The following is a 25,012-nucleotide window of genomic DNA, read 5'->3' on the forward strand; positions in this document are numbered from 1 at the left end:
CTCGCTTCTAAACTTAACCCAAAGACTCTCAACAGGCTTTTCTCCAGTTTCAAACTGGAGCTCTGAGCAATCATACCGCTCTCTTACATACAATGCAACTTCTCCACCTTTCGTCCTGTTCTTCCTGAATGTTTATACCCATCCATGACAGTGCTCCAGTCATGTGAACTGCCCCACCAAGTTTCTGTTGTTCCCATCACATCATAGTTCCTTGATTGTGCCAGGACTTCCAATTCTTCCTTCTTGTTTCCCAGGTTTCTTGCGTTCAAGTACATGCACCTAAGAAAACTAGCCAATTGCTCTACTTTCTCAGTATGAATCAGGAGGCTTCCTGTCTTGTACCCTCCACCTTGTGTTTCCTCCAGGTACCCACTCCCACACTTACCTCTGGGCTTAGGTGACCATCCCCTGGTGAACCTAGTTTAAAGCTCTCCTCACTAGGTTAGGAAGCCTGCCTGCAAAAATGCTCTTCCCTCTTTTAGTTAGGTGGATCTCATCTCTTCCTAGCAATCCTTCTTCCTGGAACAACATCGTATGGTCAAAAAATCATAGAATCATAAAATATCAGGGTTGGAAGGGACCCCAGAAGGTCATCTAGTCCAACCCCCTGCTCGAAGCAGGACCAATTCCCAGTTAAATCATCCCAGCCAGGCCTTTGTCAAGCCTGACCTTAAAAACCTCTAAGGAAGGAGATTCTACCACCTCCCTAGGTAACGCATTCCAGTGTTTCACCACCCTCTTAGTGAAAAAGTTTTTCCTAATATCCAATCTAAACCTCCCCCACTGCAACTTGAGACCATTACTCCTCGTTCTGTCATCTGCTACCATTGAGAACAGTCTAGAGCCATCCTCTTTGGAACCCCCTTTCAGGTAGTTGAAAGCAGCTATCAAATCCCCCCTCATTCTTCTCTTCTGCAGACTAAACAATCCCAGCTCCCTCAGCCTCTCCTCATAAGTCATGTGTTCTAGACCCCTAATCATTTTTGTTGTCCTTCGCTGGACTCTCTCCAATTTATCCACATCCTTCTTGTAGTGTGGGGCCCAAAACTGGACACAGTACTCCAGATGAGGCCTCACCAATGTCGAATAGAGGGGAACGATCACGTCCCTCGATCTGCTCGCTATGCCCCTACTTATACATCCCAAAATGCCATTGGCCTTCTTGGCAACAAGGGCACACTGCTGACTCATATCCAGCTTCTCATCCACTGTCACCCCTAGGTCCTTTTCCGCAGAACTGCTGCCTAGCCATTCGGCCCCTAGTCTGTAGCGGTGCATTGGATTCTTCCGTCCTAAGTGCAGGACCCTGCACTTATCCTTATTGAACCTCATCAGATTTCTTTTGGCCCAATCCTCCAATTTGTCTAGGTCCTTCTGTATCCTATCCCTCCCCTCCAGTGTATCTACCACTCCTCCCAGTTTAGTATCATCCGCAAATTTGCTGAGAGTGCAATCTACACCATCCTCCAGATCATTTATGAAGATATTGAACAAAACCGGCCCCAGGACCGACCCCTGGGGCACTCCACTTGACACCGGCTGCCAACTAGACATGGAGCCATTGATCACTACCCGTTGAGCCCGACAATCTAGCCAACTTTCTACCCACCTTATAGTGCATTCATCCAGCCCATACTTCCTTAACTTGCTGACAAGAATACTGTGGGAGACCGTGTCAAAAGCTTTGCTAAAGTCAAGAAACAATACATCCACTGCTTTCCCTTCATCCACAGAACCAGTAATCTCATCATAAAAGGTGATTAGATTAGTCAGGCATGACCTTCCCTTGGTGAATCCATGCTGGCTGTTCCTGATCACTTTCCTCTCATGCAAGTGCTTCAGGATTGATTCTTTGAGGACCTGCTCCATGATTTTTCCAGGGACTGAGGTGAGGCTGACTGGCCTGTAGTTCCCAGGATCCTCCTTCTTCCCTTTTTTAAAGATTGGCACTACATTAGCCTTTTTCCAGTCATCCGGGACTTCCCCCGTTCGCCACGAGTTTTCAAAGATAATGGCCAATGGCTCTGCAATCACAGCCGCCAATTCCTTCAGCACCCTCGGATGCAACTCGTCCGGCCCCAGGGACTTGTGCACGTCCAGCTTTTCTAAATAGTCCCTAACCACCTCTATCTCCACAGAGGGCTGGCCATCTCTTCCCCATTTTGTGATGCCCAGCGTAGCAGTCTGGGAGCTGACCTCCAAAGCCCTCTCTCTGACACCACCTGCATAACCACGTATTCACCTCCACAATTCGACGATCACTTTTTCCTTCAACAGGGAGGATGGATGAGAACACGACTTGCGCGTCAAACTCCTTTATCCTTCTTCCCAGAGCCACTGTAGTCTGCAGTGATCCGCTCAAGATCATTCTTGGCAGTATAATTGGTGCCCACGTGGAGAAGTAGGACGGGGTAGTGGTCTGAGGTCTTGATCAATCTCAGCAAACACTCAGTCACATACTGGATTCTAGCTCCAGGCAAGCAGCACACTTCTTTGAACAGCAGATTTGAATGAGATTATTTAGTGTCAACATTGAGTCTTATAACTGGCTTCACACCTTCTCAGGGTGAAATTCTCTGCAATGCAAAGGGCCAGGTCCTATATAAATCCTTACTACAGAGTGTTAAGCCAGGGCCAGGTGAGGCAATGGTGCCAAACCTGTCACAGCTGTGTTCTACCACTATCAGTGCCCTGTTTGCTGATCATACTCCAGTGTCTCTGGTGTGGAGTACAATCTGTTTCTTGCTGATGGAGGGTTCTGTGCTGATAATTGAGGTGCCCTGGAGAAACTGGATTTCTTTCCCTACAGCATGATCCTTCTGGGGTTCTTCAGAGATTAACTCTCTCTGTTTAATAAGGAAGTGTCTCTTCACCAACTCCCTCTACAAAACAGAGAACTCTGGACACACTAACCTAGCCCTCTCTCAAACTCTGATTTGGCATAGGAGTTTGGGGCAAGCCATATAATGGTTTTTGAGTCTTACGGCTGTGGAATCCAACCAAATACTTTCTCAAATGACCCCACATTTGTTTGAACCAGCTGGAGTTTAGTGGTGCAGATGACACTGCATGGGGTCTGCACACTGGAGGGTGGAATTGTCCCCTGTGCAGAAGACTATCACATGGCCAATGCATAACTAGAGTCCCACATAAGATATCAAAATAGTATCTAAATGGTACAGAGGCCTGGTAGTGGCTTTTTTCACCCTGAGAAGGGCAGGGTTAAGTAGAAATACCATAGTCATCACTTATCTAGCTGTTTACATTTACCAAGTACTATGAAAGCATAAATTAAGTCTCTCACCACTATCACAACTGGAAAAATAGATAAATACTAATCCCCCTATTTTACAGGGAGGAAAATGAGACCTAAAGGCTAAGGACTTTCCTATGACTCACTAGTCATGACTACATTTTCAAAAGCTTGTGTGGGCACAAATCCCTGTGTGTGTGTATTTCAGGATGCAAGAGAGGGAGGGAGGAGTTTCTAAAGGGGGTGGCTGTGCATGCTCAGGGTGTTTGTGCAATGGAAGATGAAAATGATACAAATGGCTGGCTTATGAGCATGGCCATAGGAGACTTCAAATGCCTTTAGAACAGGCAGTCTGTGACTATCCATGAATCTGCATATTTGCTTATTTGCTTGGTTGGATTAAAGCCAGAGTGTCAGTACTTTGCAGAATACAGCCCTAAACTTTATTTTGTTCTTGACTTGGGCACAGGAAAGTAAAATATACACAAAAACATCTGTTTATTTTACCTTAAACACAAATCTTCATCATAAACGGGACCAATACATGAGGCAGCATCACTTGGCAATGCATTTAGATTAAGTGCCCTTAACTGGGAATGTTTATAACATGCTCATTAATCATAAATATACTGTAGCATGGTGCCTATATGTAGACCTGTGCAACTAATGGATTTTTTGGTTCTCTGGCAATTAAAACATTGTGGTTTGGGGTAAACCTAACAATTTGTTTTGTTTTAAATTTTTGGCAAATCAAAAAAGTCAAGTCAAAATAACTTCATTTTTGGTTGAACTAAACATTTTGTTTTATCTAGAATGAAATGTTTCACTCCAATTTTGACCATTTTAATATACTGCTATTTTTAAAGGAAATTTAAAAACAAAAATAATTCTGAACTGAAAGATCAAAACATTTTTATTTTGAAAATGTCGAACCAATTTGACACTTCTGGAATTTTGGCTTGTTTGTTTTAACCAAACAACTTGGTGAAACTGACACAAATTCACAAAATGCTTCGGTGTCCCAGAATCTACATTTTTGCTTGCTGAAAAGAGCTTGCTTGAAAAATTTTTCTCAGCTCTACCCACATATGTAACCAGAAGGTGGGTGGTGATAAAAGTCTGAACCTCCTATCAGCCATGATCTGTCACTTAGTGCTATCTTAAGGAGCGTTCCAGAGGCAAACAACTTGCTCTTTAGTAGTAATTTCATGACCCTCATGGAGGAGGCCTCTCTTCCAGGAGTCATTTACTAGTCTCCATCAGGGATAGGGATATCACTCAAACTCTTCCATCCATTAAGTGGCAGAACTTTAAAAGGATGTTCCTAAGAATCATAGAATCATAGAATATCAGGGTTGGAAGGGACCTCAGGAGGTCATCTAGTCCAACCCCCTGCTCAAAGGAGGACCAATCCTCAATTAAATCATCTCCAGCACGTTTGTACCCATCTAGTTCTAAGAAGACTTTTAGGTGTGTGTATATATATCTTGAGACATGAAATTCTGGCAGGCCAGGGATAAATAGATATAGATGTCCATGCAGAGCAAATGAGACTTTTGCATCCTCAGATGGGCACATGCACTTTTGCACATGTCTGTGCACACTTGTGTTTTCAAGAACTCATCAGACAAACCGTATGCACTTAAAGTACAACCACAGAATCACAGAAGTGTAGGACTGGAATGGACCTCAATAGATCATCTAGTCCAGCCACCTGTACTCTAGGCAGGACTGCGTAATAACTAGACTGTTCCTGGCAGGTGTTGGTCTAACCTTGTTCTTAAAAACCTCCAGTGATGGAGATTCCACAGCCTCTCTAGGCAATTTATTCCAGTGCTTAACTACCCTGACAGTTAGGAAGTTTCTCCTAATGTCCAACCTAAACCTCCTTTAATGCAATTGAAGCCCATTGCTTCTTGTCCTATCCTTGGAAGTTAAGGAGAACAATTTTTCACCCTCCTCCTTGTAACAAATTTGTATGTACTTGAAAACTGCTATCATGTCCCTCCCTCATTCTTCTCTCCTGGAGACTAAACAAACCCAATTTTTTCAATCTTCCCTCATACATCATGTTTTCTAGACCTTTAATCATTTTTGTTGCTCTCTTCTGGACTTTCTCCAATGTGTCCACATCTTTCCTAAAATGTGCCTCACAGAACAGGACACAATACTTATAAGGCCTCAGCTGGAGTAGAGCAGAAGAATGACTTCTCATGTCTTGCTTACAACACTCCTGCTAATACATCCCAGAATGATGTTCACTTATTTTGCAACAGCGTTACTCTGACTCTTATTTAGCTTGTGATCCACCACAAGCTGCACATTCCTTTCTGCAGTACTCGTTCCAGGGCAGTCATTTCCCATTTTGTATGTGTGCAATTGATTGTTTACTCCTGTGGAGTATTTTAAATTTGTCCCTATTGAATGGCATGCAATGTCTCTCTGTGAGGTGAAGGGCTGAGTTGACAATCTGAACCTTCAATTCCAGATATTTCAAACCTGATGCTCAGGCATCCTGTGGGAGAAGGCAGACAGTCTGGCTGCAGTGCTGCAGAGAGTGGCGAGGAAATTTGTGTTAGCATGTGGCAGCTGAAGGGAACTACAGTGAAAGAAAAACTGGCATATAGCTGGCAACATCAGACTGGAATGCACAGCACAAGAAGCTGTTGCCAGAAGCTGTAGGGAACTGGCTTTTGTACAGTTGCTGCCCTGTGCTATGTGATCTTGCTGTTGTCCCTGCCCAAGGTGGCTTGGGATTGTCCTGCTGCAGCTTTTCCAATATCCACTTGAAAGCCTAAGTGCTTATTTGTACAGAAAGGAGAGGCGTGTGTTGGTTGCATGGGCGTAATTACAGGGAGTGATGAATGCAGCATCACAAGCAGGACACACACGGTCCATGTCTGGAATGGGCTGTTTATAATTCTGCGAGCTCTTCCCTATACACTTTATTATTTTTAAATGCTAAACTTAAAAGAAACCCTTGTTAATTTTTCTATTGAAAACACAGGGGGTGGGGTGGGGGGTGGTGGTGGTGATGGTGGTGTCATGCTTCCAGCTATGCCAAGGGCAGAGGGGATAGAAGTGTCTTGGTCATTCCAAAGGCTGCAAAAGACCCCTGTGTGTTTATCTCTGCCTCATTGCTATTCCCACATCTGCTGAAGCTTGAGCTACTTCACACTTCCTTCCCCCCTTCCCCCACCGTGCCCCATCCCATAAACCAATAAAGTCTGACCTCTCCTGGCAGCTTGGCAGGTGAGTGGCCAGGAAGTGACTGGTTTCAGAGTAACAGCCGTGTTAGTCTGTATTCGCAAAAAGAAAAGGAGTACTTGTGGCACCTTAGAGACTAACCAATTTATTTGAGCATAAGCTTTCGTGAGCTACAGCTCACTTCATCGGATGCATACTGTGGAAAGTGTAGAAGATCTTTTATACACACAAAGCATGAAAAAATACCTCCCCCCACCCCGCTCTCCTGCTGGCAATAAGCTATTGCTTATGCTCAAATAAATTGGTTAGTCTCTAAGGTGCCACAAGTACTCCTTTTCTTTTCAGGAAGTGACTGACTCTCTGCCTTGCCTATCCAGACTTCCTTGTCTGGGCAGATCTTTCTCACAGTCGAACCCAGTCTTTCCAGTGAGGCTGACTGCAAGGACGGTGCTGAACTACCATCGGGGCAGAAAACAAAATCAGTGGATAGGGGAGCAGCAGCAGCCTCTCCTCTCGTTAGGGAGGTAAGACCAGGGTTGGGGAGGAATATTAGAAATGGGAAAGAGTTAGACAGCCGGGTTTGAGAGACAGGGAGAAGGAGTAGGGAAGGGAGTTAAGGCTGGGTGGAGCAAGAAGGAAGATATGCATGTATGTTTGGGGGAAGGGCAGTGACTGGGACAGGGAGCAGAGTGAATGAGGGGAGAGCTATGAGGCTGCGGGTCTGGGGGGAGGAGAGGACAGGCTACAGGATATGGTGGTGAGGGAGGGGAACAGTAGGAAGGGGAGACATTGGATGAAGGAGTGACTAGGAGGATTTCAGCGTGGGAAGGGGAACTGGGGGGACTGGAGGCTGGGAATCAGGAGGACTCTGTTGGGTGGGAAGAGAGTGAACGGGCGTGCTTCAGGGAAGGAAGAGAGAGGCCTGGCAAGAAGCTGAAGGAAGCTACTGGGAGGCCAGGTGAGGCTCAGGCAGGGAGCTGACCAACAGGATCCCAAGGAGGCCAGACAATGAACAGCGTCAAAGTAAGTAGAGCTGGTCGGAGAATTTCAACACCAGTGAAAATCTCTAGGCAAATGGAACTCAAATTCCGTGAATATTTTTTGTCTCTTTCCTTGCCCTTATCTTCTGACTAGCTCTAAAAGTCAGCGATGAGGGGGAAAGCTCATAGGAAGTGGGATGAGGAACTCATCATGCTCCTGGGAACCTCCTGGGGAAGGAGAAGTTTCCTAGTATAGCTGGGAAGCAGTTTTATTTCCCCTGTTCTCTCCCTGCCTTGGGGCTTGATTATCTCTCTGAGCAAGTTTTATCCTAATGCCAAAAGGCTTGTAGTTTAGGGGCTGCGCAGTCTGCTCGCCATCACGGTCCTGGGGGAGTGGAGTGAGGCAGGTGCCCTAGACCTGGAGTGCCAGTCTGAGACTGGCAGAACGTTGGAGAAGCTCAGTGCTTGTGGTGGAGAGGCCTAGCCAGTGAGTTGGGCCAAAAGAGACAGACAGAATGGATAGCACTGATATATTGGCCTACATTTTCTTTTTCTAGCCAATAAGGTCCCAATCCAAAGCCCACTGAAGACTTCCATTAGCCTGAGTGGGTTTTGGATCAGCCCCTAAGTATAACCCTCCTCTAGGTCCACATGCATGAGCCCACATTCTCCTAGCGGACCCTTGGCCTATCAATGTATTTTATACATAGCTATAAGAATTCCTGTGGAGCTGTAGAGATTTAGTAGTGATATCTCCCCCCCTCGCTCCAGTGAGTGTTGTGAGGATTAGTTAGGATTAGTTTTTGTTTGCAAAGAGCTTTGGAGATGAAGCACCACATAAGTGTTAAGTATCATTACCAAGGTTTTTTTTTTTTCAGTTAAACCTGTTCTCCTGGATAGTCCAATATATACCTGATACATTGCTTCTGAGCTCAGTTATTGTACTGGGGGAAGAGATCAGATGCAGGGGCTGGTGTGGAAAGGGTTTCTCTAGGCTGGTGTTTTATGTGAAGGGGAAGTGGAAAAAGGGGTTGTCTTTGGCCACAAGGGCTCTTATGTTTCCATCTCTCATGAGACAGCTTCATCACAAGGGGGTTTAAAAGTTCTCTGCAACTTGCTTTTCTTTCTTTGTGGCTGATGAAAGATCAACAGACTATTAGTGGACTGGCCAGCCTGGGTTGCTGTGTGGTTGCTACAGTAACAGATTTCTCTGTGAATAAGGAGCTAACTTTGCAAGCTCTTCTGCAACGATCCCTTTCTGCTCATGGGGGTATTGAGAGTAGCTGTCTCACTATACAGGTATGTCTGTACCTTAATAAATTAAGTACAGTTTCAGAGCATGCCAATTGTCAGTGTGTCAGTTCCTTTGGGAATAGCTGTCAGTGAACCGTGTTGCCAGAAAATGCATTTCTATATTTAATGGCATCTTCAGCAAAAGTTATTCACATCACGTTTCTTGTCTGTTTAGCTCTCTATGAACTGCACATTTTCTAAGGCAAAGTTTAGGAAATAATAAAACACATTTGTATGTAGTGCTACTTAAATGAGTTACCATATGTGTTAATGAATCATATTTTGCTAATATTACAATTACTAAAGTTTTGTGTATGTATATATAATATACTATATATACACCCCAGAGTACATAAATTATTTTGCTGCATATCATAGGTGTGTGTGCATGTATAGTGTAGTCAGGATTGCCAATGGTCCCATATTACAAAGGACGTCCCTTATTTAAATGGAAAATTGCCTGTCCCATACTGAGTTAGTATGGGACACCTTTACCCTGTATTTCAACAGTAGGGGGCCAGTACTTACTGGTACATCTTTCCACTCCCCTCCTAACCCTGGCCCATGAGTGTGGTCCCATCTGCTTTCCCTGCGCAGCACTGAAGGGCCAATGTCAGGAGGGGAATGGAAAGATGTACCTGCGAGTACTGTCTCCTGACTGGACAGGGCCCTCTGCTGACTCCAGCCCTTGAGTGAAGCCCTGTCTGCTTTCCCTGTGCAGGCTCTGTCTGGTAGGACAAGTGGACAAGGCTGTATGCCCTGGACTGTGCTGAAGGGCCAGGGTCAGAGCTCTGTCTGGCAGGGGAGTCAGTACTCCTAGGGTGTAGCCTCCTTGCTCACAGATTCTCTGCCAACATCCCCAGCAGAGGGGCATAAATGCTGGTTGGTGGAAGCTGCAGCAGTGGGGAGCAAGAAGGGCAGGGAGTCTGGTCTTGGCAGCCGAGACCACCTGCACAGAGCCCTGTCCACTTCCCCTGCCACACAGAACCCGCTCCTCAGTCTATCGTGCAAAGATTTCTTCATCTCTGTACAACAAGATCAGGAGGTGCTGAGTGCTGCAAAAGCATCAAGAAATACCTTTGGCGAATGTAGATGAGTACTAATCATTAAGTGCTAAGCAGAGGTGCTAAAAGAATACAGCATTGGCAACCCTAACTGTAGTGTATACTATAGCTACACCTATATGTATTCATATATGGGTGTACATTACATATAGTGTGTGTGTGTGTGCAAAACTTAAGTAATTATGATCTACTGCCAAATAGTATAAATACTGGGTTGTATGTTACATACATTATTATATTTAAGTTTATTAGTATATTTGATAAATATGCTGATGTAAACAATTAGTGGGTTGTTTTTTTTGATGTACAGGTCCCAGGTTCAACCTAGAGAGACTGCTGAATTGGAATTAATTTGCAAACTGGACAACATTAAATTAGGCTTGAATAAAGATTGGGAGTGGATGTGTCATTACACAAAGTAAAACTATTTCCCTATGTTTATTTCCCACCCCCCTACTGTTCCTCACACATTCTTGTCAACTGCTGGAAATGGCCCACCTTGATTATCACTGCCAAAGGTTTTTTTTCTCTCCTGTTGGTAATAGCTCACCTTAACTGATCACTCTCATTATAGTGTGTATGGTAACACCCATTGTTTCATGTTCTCTGTGTATATAAAATCCCCCTATTGTATTTTCCACTACATGAATCCGATGAAGTAAGCTGTTGCTCAAGAAAGCTTATGCTCAAATAAATTTGTTAGTCTAAGGTGCCACAAGTACTCCTTTTCTTTTTACAACCAAAAGTATCATTACAGTTAGCACAATAGGTACCTTAAACTGTGGACAGATAGCTAGATAATGGTTTTCTTCTTTTGTCTCCCTAATTCATCAAGATTGCTAATAGATCACACTACCAGAAAAACATCAAATTCATAATAACTTGGGATGTTTTCATCATCTGATTCCTTTTAACAACCCAGTATTAATTAAGATAATGATTTTGTGCCTGTAAAAATCTTATAACAGCAGTGAATTGTAGTAAACAATGTAAAATAACTATCTCCAGTTATTTTGTTACATTGTTTAAACATGACTTACAGCACCCTGTCATCATTTTTAGTGCTAGGAATATAGACAGTGGTGTAGGTTTTTCTCTATTCTATTATTATGTTTTGGAACAACTCAAGGCATAACTGATAGTTATGATACAGAAATATGTCAATGGTTTGATGTAAAGAGATAGGGACAGTTCCTCAGTTTATGTAAATCACTGTAATTCCAATGACCATAAGAAAGCTACTCTGATAAACTAAGTAAGTATCCAGCTAAGTATCTAGCCCATGTCTTTCACAAAGATCATAGAAGTCAGAGTTATTACACACCTATTAGGTCAGCTGCTCCATCCCTTTATGGTGCAGGGCTGTCCCTGACAGTATATTTCCTTGTGGTCTGTCCTACATAGTTTGAAATGTCTCTTTATCTACAGTAATTCTTCACATATTGCTCTTAATCTGTTCTATGCCCTTTGGGACTTCATCTGATGCCAAGACGGTGTTTCACAGGGCAAGGGTTAATTTTATTTATTCTAGTCTTCTTTTCTCTTGTGATTTGGGTTCTTGTACCTTGTTTTGTTTGCAAAAGCAAAGCATTTTCTCAATGGGAAAGCAAAACAAACAGGAAGCTTTCCTTTTTCATTTTTCAGTGTGTGTAAGGAAGAAGATGTTATTGCCTTGTGCAAGGTGGAGATGGGAAAAATCCTCCTTTGCATAATAAAAGGCATTAAGCTGTAGGACACTGTCTCCTCTTCAAGTACATGGTGACTTGGGCTCTGAAATATCCATGGGAAGAGGACATGGAAGGGGAAAAACTCCATAGCAATCCTGTCACAGACTTTTTTTGGAGTCATATGGGTAGCATTTCAGAGCGATCAGATCCCAGGAAATCTACAGGAGGCCTGGAACCCCAAGCTACCCTGGAGAACCCCTGGCTTCCCACAGGCTTTCTAACAGTGTGGCTTCACTGTTGCCATGACTTCCCTCCAGCTCCTGTCTTCTCTGGGATTCCCCACAAATGAACTTAGCATGGAGGGGTCTTGGGCTATATTAACTCTCCCCATGGCTTTCTATAAGGCTTATACCCAAATGATGTGCTTGGCTATCCTGTCTGTCACCACTTCTCTAGTCACTAGATCACTTTCACATATTTCTTTTTTCTGTGCTGGGGGCTATGTAGCTTATCTAGACCGCTATTTGCTTCTTACATTTTTCTGAGCCAGCAAAGGCAGACTGGACTTCTTTCTCCTCTTGAATAGTACAAATTAGAAGCTATGCTAGTGGGCATGGTGGCTTGCCAGAGAATAGTTCCCTGGGGAGAGGGAGGGAACCCAGCCATTAATTCTCTGCAGAAGAGTTAGCAATGGGCAGTTGCAGTGAGGAACCCAGCACAGCATGACTGGGGAGATGACTGTGCCTCCAGAGGAGGAGACCTGAAGGACACATGGAGAGATGCAGCAATAGAAATACTTATTAATAATAATAATTAATAATAATACTGTGTGGAAAAGGGAATGTTGCCTTGGCAGCATCATTTATCTCACTTCTCTCAACACGGCAAAATACCTCCAGTTGGATTTGGCTCTATACTTGGGGGCAGATGGAAAGGTATTTGGTGCACTCACGCAGGATGTGAAACTGAGCAACATTGTGGGAGTCAACAGCTGGTGATGACCCACTGAAAACAAGTCTTATACAGGCCCAGCTCTAGCCCTCTGCTCTTTTAACCCCCAACCCAGGGAAAAAATCCTTAGCAAATACAGATCACAAAATAGTGTCCCTTTTCATATCTCTCAACCTTAAAACCTGCCACTATGTGACAGAAACAGCTGGACACATGGCAAGTGGTCGAAACACTTGGGTTTTGTTGCATGTTGTGCTGTAATTGGCAGATTATGATGATCTTGAACTATGACACTTGTTGTTCCAGATGTTTTCTCTCTGTGCAAATAAACCAGATTTTAGGCATTCCAACATGTGCACCAGTCACCAGGGTTTTTTTTTAAACAACTGGTTGGTTTGACTCACAGACAAGGTAAATCTACACTGCACACTCCTTATTGCAACATATATATATATGCTGCACATCACCCTAGGAATGTAGACTGTAAGGCACTGCTTAGGCAAGACATACCCTGCATGGCTCACTATGTGCCCGAGACATGTCCCCCCCTTCTACACTGCTATTTTTAGCAGTATAGTGCCCCCCTACTGGAGCCTTTCCCTTACTCAGGGAACAGCTGTGGCATGGGGGGGCAGGGTGGGCAGAGGTGAAAGGCTCCTTGCTGCCAGAGCCTTCTTCTGCTGTCTCCCCCCGGCAGAGCTGTTCACTGATGTGTGCTGCGGTTTGCTTTTCACTGAGGCTTACAGATACGCATACCCTACACTCTACCTTTGTGCCGTACAGAGACTTCGCCACAGAGAAAACATCTTGAAACAGAGATTTTATAGTTATAGTTGTCAGTTATTAACAGGAATTGCACTGACATGGTGATAGAAAGAGCCAAGGAACCAGTGTAGAGGAACAGGCTTCCCCACCCCCAGTGGACGGCCTAGTCTATTCATTTCTCCAGCTCCACACACAACCCAGGGGTTGGCACCACTCTGATGCGTGATGGCCACTTGATAAAAGTACCGTACTTAGTGATGGACATTGGGACGGGGTGGGGGGTGGGGTTTGTCATTCAGTCATTATATTTTTTGAAAAATTATCATGGACCTCAACATTTTTCCCACTGACACTTATGTCCATATCTGGACACACTGCTGACCTCTGACACAGCCTGCAGGATCTGTTGTGGGGAGAGGAGGGCAGATCCCTGTTATTCCATGGGGAAAGGAGTCCAACCATGGCCCCTGAGGAAAACATTTAAAGTCATGTAGTTTCCTGGCCCTGTGTAGGGTCCTGTAGGGCTTTTTGAGACTAACACTGATTTTAAAAAAATTAATTTGTTAGTCTCTAAGGTGCCACAAATCCTCCTTTTCTTTTTGCGGATACAGACTAACATGGCTGCTACTCTGAAAACTGATTTTTTTAAGGGCAGTAGCTAAAGAAAGTTTGTGATACTACTTTGCTTATGTTGCAGTGCACAAGAAAGAGGCTGCAGCCTACAGTGGGAAAGAAAGCACCCAACTTGTTGAACTCTGACACAAAACTGTCCATAGAAATAACAGCCTGCCTCCTGTTCCTATTATTTCAATATAATAAGGGGAAAGGATACAGATAAAGATAAGTAAAGAACACATCAGAGCTCTTCTGACTAATTTGAACTCAAATCAATGGGGCCGGATGCTGTTCACCCGAAGGAACTGAAGGAATTTGCTGATGAAATCTCAGATTCACTGTCAATAATATTTACAATCTCATGCATGATGGGAGAGGTTCTGGAAGACTGGAGAATGGCTAGTGTACTGGAGAGGGGGTGAGGGGAGGAGCAGCCAGGGAACTATAGACCAGTGAGCCTGACTTCGATACCTGGGAAGCTACTAGAGGAGTGTATAAAACTTGCAATTTGCAAATACCTGGAGGGTTAAGGGGTGATCACTAGAAGCCAGCATGGATTTAGCAAGAAAAAATCCTGCCAAACCACTTGGTTTCCTTTTTTGACAGGGTAACTGGTTTGGTGGGAGTGAGGTGGACATACTATACCTGGACTTCAGCAAGGTTTTTGACACAGTCTCAAGTGGGGTTCCACAGGAATCTGTTCAGGGACCAGTGTTTCACATTCTTATGAATGGCCTGTATGTTGGCATAGAGAGCAGACTGATTAAGTTTGCAGATGGCACAAAGCTAGTGGGGTTGCCAACACTTTGGCAGATGGAGCTAAAATTCAGAGTGATCATAATAAATTGGAGAATTGGGCTGTAGGCAACAAAATGAAATTCAACAAAGACAAATATAAGGTGCTACATGTAGGGAAGAAAATGCACCAGTACAGAATGGGGGAAAACTGGTGTCATAAATATAAAGGGCAGGGTAAACACCTTTAAATCCTTCCTGGCCAGAGGAAAAATCCTCTCACCTGTAAAGGGTTAAGAAGCTAGGATAACCTCGCTGGCACCTGACCAAAATGACCAATGAGGAGACAAGATACTTTCAAAAGCTGGAGGGAGGGAGAAACAAAGAGTCTGTCTGTGTGATGCTTTTGCTGGGGACAGAACAGGAATGGAGTCTTAGAATTTAGTAAGTAATCTAGCTAGATATGTGTTAGGTTATGATTTCTTTAAATGGCTGAGAAAATAAGCTGTGCTGAATAGAATGGATATTCCTGTCTGTGTGTCTTTTTGTAACTTAAGGTTTTGCCTAGAGGGATTCTCTATGTTTTGAATCTAATTATCCTGTAAGGTATTTACCATCCTGATTTTACAGAGGTGATTCTTTTTACTGTTTCTTCTATTAAAATTCTTCTTGTAAGAACTGAATGCTTTTTTTCATTGTTCTTAAGATCCAAGGGTTTGGATCTGTGGTGACCTATGCAAATTGGTGAGGATTTTTATCAAACCTTCCCCAGGAAGAGGGTGTAAGGTTTTGGTGAGGATTTTGGGGGGAAAGACCTTTCCAAACAACGCTTTCTCAAAAATAAACCCGGTTAGATGTTTGGTGGTGGCAGTGGAAGTCCAAGGGCAAAAGGTAAAATAGTTTGTACCTTGGGGAAGTTTTAACCTAAGCTGTAAAAGTAAGCTTAGGAGGTTTTTATGCAGGTCCCCACATCTGTACCCTAGAGTTCAGAGTGGGGAAGGAACCTTGACAACTGGCTTAGCAGCAGCACTGCTAACAAGGATCTGGGAGTTGTGGTGGGTCACAGTCTTAACATGAGTCAGCAAAGTGAGATGCTGTTGCAAAAAAAAAGCAAATGCAATTTTAGATTGCATTAAGAAAGGCACAGCATGCAAGTCACGGGAGGTGAGAGTACCGCTCTATTTGGTGCTGGTTAGGTCTCAGCTGGAGTAGTGTGTCCAATTTGGTCACCAGTGTATAGAGAGGATATAGAGAAACTGGAAAGGATCCAGAGGCGAGCGACAAAATGATCAAAGGGGTGTAATGCAAGCCATATGAGCAAAGGCTGAAGGAATAGGCTATGTTTAATTTGGAAAAGAGGCGATTAAGAGTGTTTGTGATAGTAGTCTTCAGATACTGGAAAGGCTGCCATAAAAAAGATGGAGAAAAGTTGTTCTCTTTTGCCACAGAGTGCAGGACAAGAAGCAATGGATTCAAATTACAGCAGAGCAGATTTAGATTGAATCTCAGGAAAGAAAACTTCCTAACCATAAGAAGAGTAGGACAATGGAACAGACTGCCTAGGGAGGTTGTGGAAGCTCCTTCAATGAAGGCTTTCAAAAAGAGGCTGGATAGCCATCTGTCTTGGATGATTTAGACACAACAAATCCTGCATCTTGGCAGGGGGTTAGACTAGATGACCCTTGTGGTTCCTTCTAACCCTATGGTTCTATTATTCTAATTCCACCCGTGACAGTAACACGTGTGATTAAATTTGGGTTATAACTTGTCTGGCATTATGACAGCCCAATGCCTGTAATAAAAATACAGTGTTTGTATAACAAAACAATGACATCCTAAGAGTGTTTTAAAAAATGATGAGTATGCATATACTTTATTTATTATTATGTATTTATTATAAGAAGTATGGAATTTATTATTCTTATTACTCAACTCCATTCTTTTAATCTAGCAAATGGGACAGGATGCAGAACAGATTACAGGCAACTAAATAAGTGAGTTCCCCTTTATCTCCCTGACCCCTGCCTTACTTGGATCAGAACTTGACAAAAAATACAGCTGCTGAGTATTTTACCACCAGATATAGGTAATGGGTTTCAGTCAGACTGTAAAAATAGATCCCATACAGCAATACTACATCACTTTTCCTGCTAGCAAATGATAATATTCAGGGAGGTGACATATTCTGGAATATATAAACCCTCCCACAAGTTTGTGTTTTCAGTGCGGGGATTTAGATGCTTATGTCCTGGTAACACTGAAAGTCATATGCTGAATCCTGGTGTATTTAGCTGAAAATCAACTCACTCTCTTTCAAGGTAAGTCATATGATGGAAATGTAATAATGAGAGGAATCTCCACCTATACAGTCCTTGGTTTAGTGAGAGAAGAGATCCCCAGGATATTTACTTGTAACTTGGGGGGGGAGGGGGAAGAGCAGATTTTGAAAAGTTCTACTTATTTAAATCACATTGTCCAATTAATCGTCTATTAAAACAAAAAAATTTCTTCCCCATTACTAGTAACATATATTCAAGGTTGCCAACTTTCCTCATTTTATTGCAAGTGTTGTGATATTTGGTGATTTTATTAAAGCTCCGGTTCCTTGTCAAGTGAATATGTAGGAATCACAGCTTTCATTTTTTTAACTAAAAGTAACATTATAGCCCTCAGTTGTGGAAAAAGCTTGAAAACATGACTTTAATGCACACCAAAGGATCAAAAAACAGAAGGCAAATGAAAATAGCTTCTAAAGTAAATTTTTTAACCATCATGATTTTTAAGACATAACTCATAATTTTTGAATACATGAGGTTGTCAGAACTGTTTACTATTAACACTGAGATGTTTCAGAATCCATTTCACTTTTCACTATTTATGCTATTTGTTTCCCATTTGTATTTCCCTCTGCTGGGACAATGACCATACAGCAGTGGTCCCCAAACCTTTTAACTCACGCTCCTCCTTACCCCTGACCGCTCCCCCACGCCCACCGGGACCGGGAGTGGGACCGCAGTTCCAGGAGGGGGGGATGTGGACGGGGCAAGAGGGCCAAGGCTGCGGCCACAGCTGGGGGTGGGGGCGGGAGCGGAGCCTCGGCTGTGGCCGGGGGCCCAGTGCGTGCGGGGCCGGGGCCAGGAGTGGAACTTGGTGATGTTCCCTCCCTGCCCCCCCATAGGGGCTGGTCTGGGCCCCAGCCATGCCTCCTGATTGTTTCTCCATGTCCCCCTGTGACATAAAGGATGTCAGTTTTGCTTTCAGGAACATAGGGCTCCAGTGTCTGGGTTGCTAAAAATTGTAAGGCAGTGCTTATTTGTTTAAAAACAACTGTCTGAGAGAATGCAAAGAACACCCTAGGAAAAGGCTGACACAGTTCTTAGGTTTTTGTAAAGGCTTTTTTTTACACAATCTAAATTTTGGGCTAAACTTGATTAGGCAGTGTCCCTTTAGACAGGCATTCATAACACATAAATAGCCCTATTAAATGAAGCCAATGAACAAAGTTGTAAGGACATTTTTTTGTTTCCCCCACTATTCACAGAGGTTTGAAAATATATTTAAGCTGTTCTCATAAAATAAAGAGGATTTCAAAGATCAACTTCATAGACAGCAAAAAGTAAAAAGCCTTAAATGATCTTCATGCCCAGCATTGTAGAAGGGGATCACTGTTGAATAGTGTTGCTAATGCTAAAATCAATTTGTTAATACTAAAATAAAATTGTTTCATGGCATTATATATAATATTCTTTTTTGCACAATACATATAACATAATGATGGAGTGGGTGTGCTCTGAACTGGAACTTGTTTTATCAATTGTTATGTCATATTTTTATCTTCATGTTATTTAGCTGTAAAATGATGATAGCTAAGGGTTACATACTTATTTCTATCTGCAGTTGAAGGTTGTCTGTAACCTTGTTATCTGAAAGTAATTAGCCATTACACAAGATTTCTAGATTGCATAACTTGGGATGCATCTAGACAGTTATTGCATTGTGTTTGGTAGGAAAGTGGTGAATGCTTTAGAGTTACAAAAGTAGGGAATTATGACAAAAGTTATTACTAACAATTGGCAAATCGAGTTTGCTACTTTCATAAATGCATAGATTTTTAAGGCCAGAAAGTAATTTTAGATCACCTAGTCTGACCTCCTGTATAACGCAGGCCAAAGAATTTCACTAGAACTGGTCAGAAAAGCTTTGATGGAACAATATTCTGTTTGGATATGCAGTTCTCTTGAAAGTGAAATACCAATTGGAATAAAAAGAAGCTCAGACAACGTTACAATGTCCTGTTTCAACAGTTTTGGAAAAACACATTATAGATTATGCTATAATGCAAATAAAAAAGTCAAACTTGAAACAAGATGATATATATTTTAGAATTTTTCTTCACAATTTTGAAATATTAGGATTTAATTCAGATTGAGAACAAAGCCAAATGTCAAAATTTTGACATCCTTTGCAATATGGACTTTTTGTCCTCTGCAGAGCTCCAAATTAACCCAGTTTCCCCTGTTCTGAGGCCAGTGGCTTGTGTTTGACTAAATCATATCTTCCAGAAAAGCATCCAATCTTGATTTGAAGATATCAAGAGATGGAGAATCCTCTGCTTCCCTTGGTAGTTTGTTCCAGCGGTTAATCACCCTCACTGTTAAAACTTTGTGCCTTATTATTAACTTGAGTTTAGCTCCCAGCCATTGGTTCTTGTTATGCCTTTCTCTGTTAAACTAAAGACTCTTTTAGTAACTTGGTATTTTCTCCCTGTATAGTGCATTTATACGCTATTAGCAAGTAAACTCTCACTCTCCTTTTCGATAAACTAAACAAAGCTCCTTAAATGTCTTTGTTACCAGGGTCCTAGTGGGAAGCCAGTTGTGGTCACTCAGTTAGGGTGAATGGCAAAGAATGGGGCAGCCAAACCCCCAAAAGCTCGTCGATATTCCAATACTTAGATTCACCAAGCCAGCCTAAAACAGCTTCTTTATTACCTTACTGGTTACTCAGAAGTCCGAACAACACAGTTTCCTTAAAGTGATCCAACCTCAGGCCTCCATCCAGGTACCCATGTCAAATATGATGAAAATTTCTGTAAATCTTATTTCATCATATAGAAGAAAAGGTTCTACCAATCCCAAAGGATTGGACACATTACCGCCCAGGTTAATGACTGTTTCAGATCTTACCCAAATATACGCTACAGCCAATTCTTATTAACTAAACTAAAATTTATTTAAAAACAGAGAGAGAGTATGGTTGAAAGATCAATATACATACAGACATGAGTTCAGTTCATTGAGGTTCAGATTCATAGCGGAGATGGTGAGCTTTGTAGTTGCAGAGTTCCTTTTTAGAATTCAGTGCATAAGTCATAGTCCAATGTCCAAATATCATATTCAGGGGTACCAGCATAACTGGGACCTCAGTCCTGTGACTCAAACTTCCCCAATGAAGCTTAAGCAGATCTGAGATGACAGAATCAGGACCCAAGGATCTTTTATATAATTTCATGTCCTCTTTGACAAGTTGGGATTTCCACGGGGAACAAAAGGTAATTAGCATGACTTTGAAGAAGGTCCATCACCGATACTTAGCTATACAAATTAACATAAGGCCATTTGCTTGTTCCTCCACCATTCACAGTACATTTCAAAGAGAGATGAATACTGAGCTATCCCGTGTTTACATTTCATTTACATGATAGGATGTTCTTTTGACCTCTGAATTATCAGAATATAGCATAGACAGGGACTGTTGATTACATTGTCCACCCTACTCATACATAGGTAAACATACAAAAACACAAATGTCTCCCCACATGTCTTCAGTGGGTTATTTATTTTGTAGGATGTTTAACCCTTTCTAGCCATGTGTCACACTCTTAATGTAAGGTTTTTTTTTCCAACCCACAAATCATTATTGTGGCTCTTCTCTGCACCATCACCAATGTGTAAACATCCTTCTGAAAAGGACACCAGAACTGGACACAGTGCTCTCATATCAGTCTTGCCGATGCCATATACAGAGATAAAATTGCTGCCTTACTCCTGCTTGCTACTCCATAGTTCATACATCTAAGGATTCTATTAGGCCTTTAAGCCATTGTGTTGCACTGGGAGCTAATGTACATCCGCTATGGCCCCTAAAATCCTTTTGATAGTCTCTGCTTTCCAGGATATAGTCCCCCATTCGGTGGGTATGGCAAGCATTCTTTGTTCCTAGATGTTTGATCACGTATGTTTACTTAACCCTAAAAGAAAGCAACCGCTTTACAATTAATATAGCCTAGATAATTAACGTCATATTAACAGAAACCGTTCAGAATACAAAGTAGCACAGGCAGCAACTTGCAACATGCAGGAAAGAACAGCATTGCTCTTACCCTGAGGTCTCAGGTGAATAAAATTTGGCAAGTTCTGTGACAGTGGTGAGCTCTGAAACTAGTATAAATTAGGAACTAACCCACTTTCTTTCTCCTGAGTTCTGCTGTATCTGGCACCAAATGCAGTCATAGGGCCCAATCCTGCGTTGTGTCAATGGGAGCTGAGGGCTCACCACACCTTGTAGAGCCATATTTTTGTACACATACTTGTCAAGATTGGCCAGACCCTAACCTGTGCTAGCACCTGCTAAAAGCCAGGATCAGGTCCCATTTGAACATTGGGGACCTTCCTGTTTCTAGCACTGAATGGTGATAGTTTAATGCATGTAATCATATATTAAACCTGCCATGGATTGAAGACTGCAGACGGCACTTCATTCACTGCCTACCAAGGCACTATAAAGAGAGGGTTGGAGGTCAGGGAGAGATGAGGGAAACATTTTTCTAGCAGGCAGATTTTCTAAAATGGCAGCTGTACGAAGCTGCTTGGAAGTTTGGAATGTTAAAATTAACCATGGCATGGATGGATTAGTGGGCGAGTGCAGAGGAGCTTCATCACGAAGTAAATATATCACATGGCTCTGCTCTTTACCACCTTATCACAGCATTTGTGGTATCTAATCTCATCCTATTTGATCTGTCCAGGTATTTAGAACACACCCTTCCTGGTGGTATATGAGCACCCGTCATATGGTATCATTCTGCAGGTAGAACTCCTGCTGACATCTCCAATGCCCTGGCATGCCTATTCAGAGCACCGCACATGCATTTGCTTAACTTCAAGCTCCTGCTAAATGCCACTGAAGTCAGTGGTCAAATTAAGCATGTGCTTAAATTCTGTCATAAATATGGATGGATGGAAGCATGTGCTTAAGTTCTTCCCTGAATCAGCATCTGGGAGTATTCTTCAAAGGCACAGTAATAGCATATGATTTAATTATTATTATTAATAATATTGTTTATCATATTGTTTCCCCGAGGGGTAACATAAACTGATATCAGGGCCCCATTGTTCTAAGTACTGTACAAACAGTACATAGTAACAGCCATCCCCTGCCCTGAACAGCTTACAGTCTAAATAGACAAGACAGACAATGGTTGTGGGGGACAGGACATAATATAAAAGCAGAATGAACAATGGGATGGTGACATATGTCATGTCAGTTCTATGATTCAGAAGGTTTTCAGTAGCAGGAAATTAGAGAAACAGAAAGATGTGTGAAGAGTGGGCAGGGGATAAGAGGGAGAGATGAAAGGAGAACAGGTGCGAGGGAAGAGCCAGAAGGGCAGATTGAAGTGAAGAGACTATGAGAGAAGGAACTGGGGTGAACAACTAATCAGCAGAGCAGAAAGAATGCCCATTGTAAAAGCTGAAGTATATACCCCCTTTTTTTTTAGGTTGTTTTATGCATAGTAAATATTTTCTGCATGAAAAGTAAAGGATTCAGTCAAGATGTAGCTTATCAGGGCATAAACTTACAGCTTGTTGGAGTCACAAAGATATGGTATTTTCAATCATGCACAATTTGCTAGAGGCATTATTAAGCACTTTAAAACATCACCTTTCTTTTTCAGTACCTGGTACTGGCCACTGACAGAGGCAGGATTCTAGAGCAGATGCCTCAGTGGTCTGATCCAGTGTGGCTAATTCTTTAGTCCCTCATTGCAGTCTCAACACTATGGTAGGAGTTTTGACTGAATAATGATGGAAGGATTTGGTTGAATGAAATGAAAATAAAAATGAAAAAAAGTTCCCAGTGTTGCACAGCAGTAGGACTGTCAAGATAACTTCATGCAACCAATAGATAAAGTGCAAAGGAGTCTAGAAATAACTTTTCCCCACCCCTCATAGATAGAGGGGGTTAGTTTTATCATGCTAAAACTTCTTCCTATTTGTTTCCTCTTATGTACTTTGGACTTTGAGCTCTTGATAATGATTTTTTCTCTGTCCTGTTGTATTAGCAGTTTCTGTTGGTAAGATCGGTTGATGCATCGGGACCACACAGGTATACAAGGACCTGAAGCCTAGAAAAAAGCTGCCAACGCACAAGCTGAAAAAGAAGCAGGATGGGCTGTAGCAGAAACTGTGGGCTACTCACGGGGGCTATCATTGGTGCAGTGCTGGCTGTATTTGGAGGTGCCCTCATACCACTTGGAGATTACCTTGTTAACAGGACAATAAGAAAGGTACAAGTTATAGTCTCCTTTAAATCTCATATGATTTGGGGTATTTTAAGTCTCATAACTTTGGTTGGGAATATTTTTTTCCAGTTTTGAGAAAATTTGCACAATACTGGAATTAGACCTGAGGTCTTTTCTTGATTGTGAATATGAAATCAGGGTGATCCAAGCTTTTAGAATATTGCACATGCCAAAAATTGCTTTTAGTATTTCGACATAAATTAGTTTGTTTTTCTTCTCTTCTCCCTCTATTGCATGTTTAGCATGAGGGGAAAGTGGTAAGAAATAAAATCAGAAATGTAGGGCTGGAATGGACCTTGAGAGGTCATCTAGTCCAGCCCCTGCTTTGAGGCAGGACCAAGTATACCTAAACAATCCCTGACAGGTGTTTGTTCAACCTGTTCTTCAAAACCTCCAGTGATGGGGACTCCACAACTTCCCTTGGAAGTCTATTCCAGATCTTAACTATCCATATAATGAGAAACTTTGCCTAATAGCTAACTGAATCTCCCTAGTTGGAGATTAGGCCAGTTACTCCATGTTCACTGAAGGTAGGACAAGGAGAACAATTGATCACCATCCTCTTTATAACAGCCCTTAACATATCTGAAGACTTTTATCAGGTCCCCCCTTAGTCTTCTTTTCTTAAACTAGCATGGCCAGTTTTTTTAACTTTTCCACATAGGTCAGATTTTCTAAATTTTTTCTTATTTTTGTTGCTCTTCTCTGGACTGTCTCTAGTTTGCCCACACCTTTCTTCAAGTGTTGCACCCAAAAAATGGACACAGAACAGCAGCTCTGGCCTTACCAGTGTTGAGTAGAGAGGACAATTACCTCCCATGTTTTACATACGACAATACTGTTAGTACACCCAAGAATATTAGACTTTTTCACAACTGTATCACAAATTCAACTGGTGATTTACTATAACCCCCATATCCTTCTCAGTACTGCCTTACCAGTTATTCCCCATTTTGTATTTGTGCATTTGATTTTTTCCTTCCTAAATGTAGTACTTTGCTCTTGTCTTTATTGAATTTCATCTTGATTTCAGACCAGTTCTCCAATTCGTCAAATGTTATATTAAAGCTGAGTTTTCTGATCAAATAATTTATAGTTAAGCTGCTCTGTGAATAGCTAACACAGAATCTGGCAACATATATTGTAGGTAGCACTGGTCAGAAAACAAAAATTCCAGTTTGCAAAAAATAGTGAGCTTTCACCGTCTTTCTTTCTGCACCTATCTCTGGCTTCATGAATATTTAGTTACTGTGGAACATCTTGAACAGGAGAAATTGAGAGAGAGACTCTATACTTTGATGGTTAAAGTATTCATAAGGAATGTGGGGACCTTGGTTCAAGTTCTTGTGCTCTCCCACATTTGAATCTTCATTGGAAGTGAGTGATATGGTCAGTTGGCATAAATCTGCATAGCTCCACTGACTGTAATAGAATTGCCCCAATCCCACTGTAGTCAATGGGACTTTATCCCAGTGGCTAAGGTTTAGCATGAGCATAAGTCTTTGCAAGAGTGAGGATCTGGCCCAGGCAGTTTTGGAAGCTAGTATTTTTTTACTGTTACTTTATTTCCTGTGTTTTTTAATGCTCAATTGCTTACTAATCTCTGAATCTTTTTTTCACATATGCCCCAATTCGGCGACAATGTAGCCATGCACTTAGCTTTAGCTAGTAGGAGTATTCCCAGTGACGTTCAGTTCTGATCCTGCAATGAAATGCCTTCTGGTTGACCCCTGTGCCTGCAAAGAGCCCCTTCAAAGTCTACAGGAGTCCAACTGTGCCCACCTCCTTACATGATCAGGTCCTTACATACTAGCAGGACAGTGTGCAGAACAAGGGAAGTGGTGCCTAATAGTGCTGGGTGGAGAAACATATTCCATTTTGTGGAGGATTTTGCTATT

At 42.3% G+C, this 25,012-nt stretch overlaps 1 protein-coding gene across 1 annotated transcript in view; it reads left to right on the forward strand.

The window, feature by feature from the left end:
- The window catches only part of CD36 (CD36 molecule (CD36 blood group)), a 75,291-nt gene that overhangs the window by 15,972 nt on the left and 34,307 nt on the right, over positions 1 to 25,012 (forward strand). Inside the window, exon 2 of the mRNA XM_077807871.1 lies at positions 22,875 to 23,099. Coding sequence (XP_077663997.1) covers positions 22,980 to 23,099 — 120 coding nt within the window. The 5' untranslated portion in view covers positions 22,875 to 22,979. The remainder of the gene's footprint in view (positions 1 to 22,874; positions 23,100 to 25,012) is intronic.

The sequence above is a fragment of the Eretmochelys imbricata genome, chromosome 1 (genome assembly GCF_965152235.1).
Source record: "Eretmochelys imbricata isolate rEreImb1 chromosome 1, rEreImb1.hap1, whole genome shotgun sequence".
Classification (NCBI taxonomy): Eukaryota; Metazoa; Chordata; order Testudines; family Cheloniidae; genus Eretmochelys; species Eretmochelys imbricata.